This window comes from Carcharodon carcharias, chromosome 10 (genome assembly GCF_017639515.1).
Source record: "Carcharodon carcharias isolate sCarCar2 chromosome 10, sCarCar2.pri, whole genome shotgun sequence".
NCBI classification, from domain to species: Eukaryota; Metazoa; Chordata; class Chondrichthyes; order Lamniformes; family Lamnidae; genus Carcharodon; species Carcharodon carcharias.
The window spans coordinates 111781855-111793315 of NC_054476.1; the positions used below are offsets into that span (position 1 = coordinate 111781855).

Below are 11461 nucleotides of genomic sequence, written 5' to 3' on the forward strand. Positions count from 1 at the left end.
CTTTATATACACCTATTATAGACACTTTATATACACCTAGTATAGACACTTTACATACACTTTATATACACCTAGTATAGACACTTTATATACACCTAGTATAGACACTTTATATATACTTTATATACACCTAGTATAGACACTTTATATACACTTTATATACACCTAGTATAGACACTTTACATACACTTTATATACACCTAGTATAGACACTTTATATACACTTTATATACACCTAGTATAGACACTTTACATACACTTTATATACACCTAGTATAGACACTTTATATACACCTAGTATAGACACTTTACATACACTTTATATACACCTAGTATAGACACTTTATATACACTTTGCGTACACCAAGTATATACACTTTATATACACCTAGTATAGACACTTTATATACACTTTATATACACCTAGTATAGACACTTTACATACACTTTATATACAACTAGTATAGACACATTACATACACTTTATATACACCTAGTATAGACACTTTATATACACTTTATATACACCTAGTATAGACACTTTACATACACTTTATATACACCTAGTATAGACACTGTATATACACCTAGTATAGACACTTTACATATACTTTATATACACCTAGTATAGACACTTTATATACACCTAGTATAGACACTTTACATACACTTTATATACAGCTAGTATAGACACTTTATATACACTTTGTATACACCAAGTATATACACTTTATATACACCTAGTATAGACACTTTATATACACTTTATATACACCTAGTATAGACACTTTACATTCACTTTATATACACCTAGTATAGACACATTACATACACTTTATATACACCTAGTATAGACACTTTATATACACTTTATATACACCTAGTATAGACACTTTACATACACTTTATATACACCTAGTATAGACACTTTATATACACCTAGTATAGACAATTTACATACACTTTATATACACCTAGTATAGACACTTTATATACACTTTGTATACACCAAGTATATACACTTTATATACACCTAGTATAGACACTTTATATACACTTTATATACACCTAGTATAGACACTTTACATACACTGTATATACACCTAGTATAGACACATTACATACACTTTATATACACCTAGTATAGACACTTTATATACACTTTATATACACCTAGTATAGACACTTTACATACACTTTATATACACCTAGTATATACACTTTATATACACTTTGTATACACCAAGTATATACACTTTATATACACCTAGTATAGACACTTTATATACACTTTATATACACCAAGTATAGACACTTTATATACACCTAGTATAGACACTTTATATGCACTTTATATACACCTAGTATAAACACTTTATATACACCAAGTATAGACACTTTATAAACACTTTACATCTAGTATAGACACTTTATATACACTTTATATATACCTAGTATATACACTTTATATACACAAAGTATAGACACTTTATATACACTTTATATACACCTGGTATAGACACTTTATATACACTTTATAAACGCCTAGCTTATACACTTTATATACACCTAGTTTATACACATTATTTACACTTTCTATATACCTAGCATATGTGCTTCATATACACTTTATATACACCTAGTATATGCACTTTATATACACTTTATAAACGCCTAGTATATGCACTTCATATGCACTTATATACACTAAATATACACCTAGTATATTCACTTTATTTACAGTTGTATATACTAGGTGTATATAAAGGTGTTTATAACTTTATATACTATTTATATACACTTTATATACATCTAGTATATGCACTTTATATACACCAATTTTAAACACCTTATATACACTTTCTATACACCTAGTATATACACTTATGTAAACTTCATATATACCCATTTTATATACTTTATATACACCTAATATATACACTTTATGTACACTTCATATGCACCTAGTATATGCACTTTATATACACTTTATATACACCTAGTATATACACTCTATATACACATACTATATATATGTTATGTACTCTTTATATACACCTTTATGTACACCTAATACATTCACCTTTCTATACACCTAGTATATACACTTTATATACACCTAATACATACACCTTTATATACAGCTAGTATATGCACTTTAAATACGCCTAGAATATGCACTTTATATACAGCTAGTACTTACATCTTTATATACATTTTATACATAACTAATATATTCACTTTATATACACTTTGTATACACCTAGTATATGCAGTTTATATATACCTAGTATATGCATTGGAGATAATTGCCTATCGTTAATCAGATAGGGGAAATAGTCACGAGTAATTTCACTGATCGCGCACTGATTCTTCTTCAGTTGCTCACCCTGCAGCACTTTGGATAGTCACTGGCAGCACAGGGAGGTTCATCAACACAGATCTCCTGAGCGTTCCTTATCCAGCGATACTGGCCCTGACCCCGGGAGCTGTCAGCCTGTGATCCTAGATGTTTTTTTGAAGGTTCTGGGCTCTACCAAATCTTTCCTCATCCATGATAGGAATATTTCCACTCAGCCAGGCTTCCTTTTTAACCCATCCCACTAAACTGTTCACTGTTAATTTCTCAATCGATGTGAGAGTCTTTCCTTTTCATGTATTAATGGGATTTTCTTTCCTTTCTCTCTTCTTTACACTTTGCTGACTGTTCAGAGACAAGAATTTGTTTCAGAATTCCACAAAAAGGCACCCTTCATTAAGGTAACTTCACTGCTGTTGCCTGTTTGTGTGTGTGTACATATGTGTGTGTGTGTTAGTGTATCTACATGTGTGTGAGAGAGTGTGTGAATGCATGTGTACATGTGTGTGAATGTGAGAGTGTGAGTGGGTGTGGGTGTGTATGTAAGTATGGGTGGGTGTGGGTGTGGGTGTAAGCGTGGGTGGGTGTGGGTGTGTGTGTTCATTTGTGTGTGTGTGTGAGTCAATAGGTTGGTCTTACTGCCTCACTCAAGGTGAATAAATTCAAGTTGTCTAAATGATAAATGGAGTTGCCAAATCTGACCCCATCAACTAGCTCACTCTGACAACGGGGGAAGCAGGGCCAATGGGGAAGACAGCCGATGGGGAAGCCAGGCCAATGGGGAAGACAGCCGATGGGGAAGACAGCCGATGGGGAAGACAGCCGATGGGGAAGACAGCCGATGGGGAAGCCGGGCCAATGGGGAAGACAGCCGATGGGGAAGCCAGGCCAATGGGGAAGACAGCCGATGGGGAAGACAGCCGATGGGGAAGACAGCCGATGGGGAAGACAGCCGATGGGGAAGACAGCCGATGGGGAAGACAGCTGATGGGGAAGACAGCTGATGGGGAAGACAGCTGATGGGGAAGACAGCCGATGGGGAAGACAGCCGATGGGGAAGCCAGGCCAATGGGGAAGACAGCCGATGGGGAAGCCGGGCCAATGGGGAAGACAGCCGATGGGGAAGACAGCTGATGGGGAAGACAGCCGATGGGGAAGACAGCTGATGGGGAAGCCAGGCCAATGGGGAAGACAGCCGATGGGGAAGACAGCTGATGGGGAAGACAGCCGATGGGGAAGACAGCTGATGGGGAAGCCAGGCCAATGGGGAAGACAGCTGATGGGGAAGCCAGGCCAATGGGGAAGCCAGCCGATGGGGAAGACAGCCGATGGGGAAGACAGCTGATGGGGAAGCCAGGCCAATGGGAAGACAGCTGATGGGGAAGCCAGGCCAATGGGGAAGCCAGCCGATGGGGAAGACAGGCCAATGGGGAAGACAGCCGATGGGGAAGACAGCTGATGGGGAAGCCAGGCCAATGGGGAAGCCAGGCCAATGGGGAAGACAGCCGATGGGGAAGCCAGGCCAATGGGGAAGCCAGGCCAATGGGGAAGACAGCTGATGGGGAAGCCAGGCCAATGGGGAAGCCAGGCCAATGGGGAAGCCAGGCCAATGGGGAAGCCAGGCCAATGGGGAAGCCAGGCCAATGGGGAAGCCAGCTGATGGGGAAGCCAGGCCAATGGGGAAGCCAGGCCAATGGGGAAGCCAGGCCAATGGGGAAGCCAGGCCAATGGGGAAGCCAGGCCAATGGGGAAGACAGGCCAATGGGGAAGCCAGGCCGATGGGGAAGACAGGCCAATGGGGAAGCCAGGCCGATGGGGAAGCCGGCCAATGGGGAAGACAGCTGATGGGGAAGCCGGGCCAATGGGGAAGACAGGCCAATGGGGAAGACAGCCGATGGGGAAGCCGGCCAATGGGGAAGACAGCCGATGGGGAAGCCAGGCCAATGGGGAAGACAGCCGATGGGGAAGACAGCTGATGGGGAAGTCAGGCCAATGGGGAAGCCAGCCGATGGGGAAGCCGGGTCGATGGGGAAGCCAGGCCAATGGAGAAGCCAGCCAAAGCAGTTAAGGAATTAGGAGTCTGACATTTCAGGTAGGGGAAATGAACCATTGTGGAGGCAATGGCAGGAATTTAGGATGATGCTTAGATCCCCCAGGCTTCTTCCCGTTTAGAGATGTGTCTGAAATCCCAATGTGGGTACAGGATGGACACTTCTGTCTGTATTCGCCCCTCCCCCCGCCCCCACCACAGCCCAATTCAGGGGAAAGTGTCTTGGGTGTGGTGGTGGGGAGGCTACCTGAGGAATTACGTCCAGCACATAGCCCTTACGCTCAGTGGCATTACACTTGCTCAGATTAGGCTTGGCTTCTGTGGTTTCCAAAGGCCCCATGTATCTGACAGATCAAAAGTAATCAATCCCAGAAGATATTGATTATTTATGAACGCTGATACTGGTTTCATTGGGGGAATAATTAAAAAATGATTTCCTCTTGGTCCCTTGAGGACCACTGCTTTTGCCCTGTGGAAGCAGAAAGCCATTGCTCCGATTTCCCTCTGGAAATTAACCCTCAGCTTTAGGTCCCTCTGCTTAGCTTCTAAAGGAGTGAGCCACACACTCCCATTATTAAAGCAACACCATCCCTGAGACACGGCCAAAGAGCTGGACAGTCAGTGGCCAAGAATCTCAGCCTAGCAAGAGCTCAGAAATTGAGGGTCCCTGGGCTCTAAGAGTTAGAGGGGAATAAATTAGGACATATTCATACTGTGTATAAATTACTAGGCAGTCGTTTATGAAGGGCGGTCGAAGACGGTTCAGGAGGTAACTGGCTGTACTTTTGCTGAGAGGAGAGACTAAATTCCTTGCTTACTCTGCTGGAAATTTGTCAGCGATCGCTGGGTGACCAGCACTGAAAGACAAGCTTTTAAATAAAGAATAAGCATTGCTGAGGAGCCAGGAGGGACACGAGTGCCTCCCCCCTCCACCCAATAATCCGGATTGGCCTCATCCCATTCCCCCTCCACCTGTCTCCTGGGACTTATCTTACTTCCACTGCTGGCAAGGCAAGTGGCCCGAATTTCATTCTGCCTAATGGGCGAGCTGCTTGTGCAGGCCCGACAGGCGCAGGCAACTCTTCCAATGGAGGCTCAATTTCAGGCTGGCCTTGGGCCTTATGGTTCAGGCTTGTGTAGAGGCCTCAACAAGCCTGTAACTAGGGGCCTATGAATTCCTATCCTGTTGGTATTTATTCTCGTTTCATTTTCTTTTGTACCTCACAGTTACTTGAAGGTTTGAAGATGAAGTTTCTCTTTTTAAAGGGAATGCTGTCTTTCCTTCTCCATAATTAATGGTTCATTATTGGAACCAGAATTGCACATTATAAGCGAGGCATTTCACATATATCTCTTGACAGAAATCCTTGTGTTACAAACCATCTAATTTGAGCTAGAAGAATTGGTGCTTTCAGTCATCCAAAAGCGAAGTCACCTGCCACGTCAAATTGTACATATATCACCAGCCAGCTTGGTCAGCAGTGATGCTACCAAGCCACTTTTACTGATGGACATTTCCCCACCCAGAGTATATTTCTGCCCTTGCCACCCTCGGTATTTATTCCAAATGATGTCCTGCACTGATTCATCAGTTGAGGGAGGGTGGTAGGTGGTAATCAGCAGAAGATTACTTTGTCCATGTTGCTCCCAAAGCCTGTCCACCATCTACAAGGTACAAGTCAGGAGAGTGATGGAATACTCTCCACTTGTCTGTTTGAGTCCAGCTCCAACAAACTCTCAAAAAGCTCAGCACCATCCAGGACAAAGCAGCCCGAATGATTGGCACCCATCCACCACCTCCAACATTCACTCCCTCCATCACTGCAGGAATTCATATACAAACATACGGAATAGGAACAGAAATAGGTCAGTCGGCCCCTCGAGCCTGATCTGCCATTCAATAAGATGATGGCTGATCTGCTTGCGTTTCAAATTCCAGATTCCCATCTACCCCTGATAACCTTTGATTCTCTTGCCTAACAAGAACCTATCTGCCTCCGCCTTAAAAATATTCAATGACCCCGCCACCACCGCCTTCCAGGGCAGAGTTGCAAAGTCACACAAGCCTCTGAGAGAAAAAAATTCTCCTCATCGGTGTCCAAAAAGAGTAAGCACTAATTTTAGAACTCACTGAGTTTCCATTGACAGCATCTCCCAAATCTTCAACCTCTACCACCCAGAAGGATAAGGACAGCGGATGCAGGGGAACACCATCACTTCCAACTTCCCTTCCAAGTGCCACACCATCATGAATTGGGAATATATTGCCATCCCTCCAGTATCTTTGGGCCAAAATCCTAGACTGTGGGAGTACCTTCTCTATATGGACTGCAAACAGTTCAAAAAAGCAGCTCACCACCATCTTCTCAAGGGCAACTAAGGATAGGCTTTAAATGCCAGCCTGCATCCAAAAATGAATATAAAGAGAAACAAAATGGGATGGCTGAAAGATACAGAGAACATCAGATAACACGATGCATTCCCCTCACACCTGCAAGTTGCAATGTTACCTCCTGTACTGTAAGACTTTAGCTTAGCAAATTATATGCTAGTCAATATGGAGCTATCAGAGTCTGATAACACGCAGGCAGCGTTAGTGATAGGAGATTCAATATCCATTTAGTTAGATAGATTTTTGATTGACAAGGGAGTCGAGGGTTATGGAGGGCAGACAGGAAAGTGGAGTTGAGACCACAATCAGATCAGCCATGACCTGATTGAATGGTGGAGCAGGCTAGAAGGGCCAAATGGCCTCCAAAATCCTATGTTCCTATTTCACTGCAGGTGTTCACAGCTCCAGCAGCTATCCAGCATGGTGAACATCTCATTAATTAATGGTAGAGCCCGAGTTTGATCATTAACGTTCACATTTTCCCGACTACATTTTAATGATTCTCCTCATTATTCTAATCTCTTTGTAATCTCCCCCTATCACCACTGCTTGTTGTAGTTTGTAGTTGTTCTAGATTTTCCAAACACTGTGAACAGTTTAGGAGCGGATGCGCAGAGGCACGCCTCGCTGCCATTTTAAGTGGGCCGGCCAATTAAAGCCCGCCCAGTGTGACGTCCGCAAGGAAGCACCATGCACTCCCTGTGCAGGTGGGGTGGTTGGGGGGAGGAGGGGGGGGTGGATTCCCTGAGCCGAGAGTGTGCTCTTTCGTGCATGTGCACGAAAGAGCACACTCATCTCCCTGAGGCCTAAGTGCTGCCTCAGGGAGATCGGTGCTAAATTTAAAAATACTAACAATAGAAAAAAAATTCTACTGACATGTGTTGGGACATGTCCATCACTTTCATTAACACTTTTATTAAAAATTTAAAAACCTACATGAAACCTCAGCCCGCCCGTGGATGAGGTTTGATGTTTTTTCTAATGCCTGCCAGGGCTCCCGGCCTGTCCGCCAATCTTAAGGTTGGACGGGCAGGTCCATTTATTACTTTAATGACTTTGTCAATGGCCTCAATTAGCCATTGACAGGTCGGTGGGTGCACAGCTGATTTTGCTGAGCTCCTGCCCACCTGGGCGCAGTGACGTTGGGAGTTCCACCCGACATCACCCAGCATCATTTTACACATCGGCAAGTGGGCCCCGCCCCCCACTAGCCAACCAGGAAATGCTGGCCTGTAGATCTGAAAGAACTCATTTATCAAAAGAAAAAGACTTGCATTCAAATAGCGCCTTCACAACCTCAGAATATCCCCAATCGCTCCACAGCCAATGAAATACTTTTGAAGTGTAGTCAATGTTGTAATGTAGGAAATGTGGCAGCCAATTTGCGCACAGTAAACTCCCACAAACAGCAAAGTGATAATGGCCAAATCATCTGCTATAGGGTTGCTTGTGGGATAAAAATTGGCCAGGGCACTGGGAAAACATACCCAGTGTTTTTCACATTGCGCCATGGGATCTTTTACATCCATCTGAGAGGGTAAATGGGACCTTGTTTCGAACAAAAGCACCTCCAACAGCGCAGCGCTGTTGCCATACTGACACTGATATATTAAAGGTAGTTCATTCTGGTTTGGATTGACCCTCCAATCTATTTTCTCAAATTTTTCTCTCCAATTTGCAGCCTGTAGCTCCAAAAACGCCTTTCCTGAAATCCAATGTTTTTACTTACTAAGCCTGTACTCAGTATCTAATTGCATTATTATGATCACTGTTTGTTTATCTCTCAATTTTCCAATTAAATTCAGCTTTATCTTGGCCTTTCTTCCAACAGATGGTGTCAAGGGGCAGGCTTGTGTTAACTCCATTTACTCACCCCTTTTTAATTATGATAATCAGGATACCCCGTAATTATCATCCCGATGCCCATTCTGTTACTTCAGATAATTCCATGCTAATTTTCTTCTTGCGAACACTGTTGCTGATCCGTACAATAGCACACTGATCTGATAAAGTGTGTCATACTGCATGGAGTGCTCTTTCAAAACCAGCTGCTTAAGAACAAAGCAGGGAACAACAAATCAAGAGAAAGAGCCAGTGTTCACCCACTATAAAATTGAGGTCATCCAGAATTCTGCTGCCTGTTCCCCCATTGCTCCCTGTGCTCATTGACCTACATTGGCTCCCAGTCTATCAATACCTCGATTTTAAAATTCTCAACCTTGTTTTCAAATTCTGCTGTGGCCTCACCCCTCTCTAGCTGTAACTTCCTCCAGCCCCACAACCCTCAGATATCTCTTCACTTCTCTATTGTTAAAGGCCTCCTAAACCTCACCCCATGCCATCTCCGTAACCCCCAGATTCCCAATGCCACATCCATATCCCTTCCCCCAAGATTCCTCACATCTTCTCCATAAGTTCAGCATTACAAGGTCCCAAGGGAGCTTGACAGGGTGGACTTTGAAAGGATATTTCCCTTTGTGGGAGAGACTAGAAATAGGGTACATAGTTTAAAAATAAGGCATCTCCCATTTAGGATGGAGATGAGAAGCAATTTTTTCTTTCACGAGGGCCATGAATCTTCAGAATTATCTTCCCCAGAGAGCGGTGGAGACAGGGCATTGAGTTAGATAGAATCTTGATTGACAAGGGGGTCAAAGGGTATAGGGGTAGATGGAATGCGGAGTTGAGGCCACAATCAGATCAGCCATTATCTTCTCAAATGGTGGAGCAGGCTTGAGGGGCTAAATGGCCTACTCCTGTTCCTAATTTATATGCTTGTATGTTCATATGTAAATATGAAGATTAATCTTGTGTCTGAAATGCCCAATGCAAAGCCTCCCTTGATAAGAACGCAATTCAGATACTAGACAGATCCATACTGATACCCCAGGAAGAGCATGTTTGAAATGTGGGGTGGGGGGTTATAGCAGAACATCAGACATAGTAGTGAGCACCTGAAATTGAAACTGCCTAGTCTTCCTCTACTTCCCTTCGGTGCTCCTTGGCGCATGTGCCAGCCCGTGCCTTGCATTGATTTACATCCAGTGGGCCCCTTGGTCACTCCCTTGTCTTTCCACATGGAGAGGTCATCAAGCTGAACCCCCACGCCCAACCAGGAGAACCAGGCTGGATAGAGTGGGGTGCGGAGGGAGTCACTACTTCACACCCACCCAAGGCGAGTATCCCACTGGATTTTGAACTGGCATTCCAAGATTGGAACTCTGGCCTCCGCTCGCTGGGGCTGTCTGGAGTGGGGCTGAAGCCCTACATCTTCAGACGCAGAGGTGGGCATGCTATCACCGACTCCTCCCTTCAACACGGCCAACTCAAAGTAAAAGAAAAATCAAACCAGAGTGAATATTATTTGTTCATAATTGCAGGAAGGCAAGCAGTGGAGATGGAGGAAAGGACATGGAACTGCCAGATGTTTGTGAAGATGAAGCGATTTCCTGAGCGCCCTGGGCATGTGCTTGCTGTATTCGATCTGTTGCACCCTGCTATTTGGCTTGTCTTTGCTCGATTCAAGAAAAATCACCTCCACGTGCAAGTGTCATTCCACACAGCTGTCATGAGCCAAAGCTTCTGAAGGCACGGACAGAGATTGGGACTGACCAGCAAAGGTCTGACACCAAGGGAGACAGAGAAATTAAATGGATTCCTGCCTTGCTAATTATCTTGCCAGGCAAAAACAACACTGGATGCAGCTTGTAAATGGAATGTGTTGTTTTAGAAGATCAATGTGTTCATCATCCAACCAATCCATCTGTCACGTGGGCTTCAGGAGGTTGCTGGTTTCTAACACAAATGATCATGTTCAGTACATCAGTGCTGAACAATTCAGTTCAATGGGACTAACAGCTACTTTTGCTGCAGTAATTCTGCAGCCTGGTGTAGATAGACTGTGCAATCAAAGGATGGATGCATTTCTGTAGTTTGCCTGCTGACACTCTGTGTCAATGGAGTATATCAATGTATATCTCAGAGCTGTGCTAGTACTACTTAACATTCCAAAGATTAGTGTCTCTGAAATCATTCTTTGATTAATAATGTATTATATTAGCAATTTGCCAAGCAAGGATCATGGATAACAGATGAATGGGCCATAAATAAGTTAGCGTTTTTAATAATTTAGATGGTTCATTGATTCATTCATACTGTTCCCCACCCTTCAATTTACGTCCCTTACAGCTACATATCTGCAGAGATAGAAATTCTGCCCCTGACAATCTGCAACATTGTGAGACCCAGTTCATGGGGTTATGGGGGGGAAGCCTGTAGTGGTCTGGGACCCTATCTTCAGCCAATCAGCCTGGAAATGTTAGGCTTGGATGGCCAGACCAGTAAGGAGAGGAGGAGGGGGAGGTACCCAGAGCAGCCTTCTATGTCAGGAGATGGGTACACCTCAACACATTTGGCAAACCCATCTCCAAACGCCCCTTCATCAACCCCTCACATAGCTATCTGTGAGGGTGGAGGGAGTGGGGAGGGGGGGAGGTTGGAAACCCTTACCGACATTGCAGAAATTGTCTAGACTTTCCAACATGTTGGAACTGGGACAACAACACAAGATATGTAAACAGATTGACCTTGTGTGACCCAGTGAACTCCAATAGAGTCAGCTCCAGAGGTCACCAGTGAGCGGATCCTGGCCTGCACACCA

General features: G+C 43.9%; 1 protein-coding gene across 2 annotated transcripts in view; it reads left to right on the plus strand.

The window, feature by feature from the left end:
• camkk1a (calcium/calmodulin-dependent protein kinase kinase 1, alpha a) overlaps window positions 1-11253 on the plus strand; it is a 335074-nt gene extending 323821 nt beyond the window's left edge. Inside the window, exons 16-17 of one of the 2 annotated variants that reach the window (XM_041197590.1) lie at window positions 2713-2760; window positions 10182-11253. In XM_041197590.1, coding sequence (XP_041053524.1) covers window positions 2713-2760; window positions 10182-10254 — 121 coding nt within the window. In that variant the 3' untranslated portion in view covers window positions 10255-11253. The remainder of the gene's footprint in view (window positions 1-2712; window positions 2761-10181) is intronic. The other variant, XM_041197591.1, reaches the window with a different exon arrangement.
• The last annotated feature ends 208 nt before the right edge of the window (window positions 11254-11461 follow it).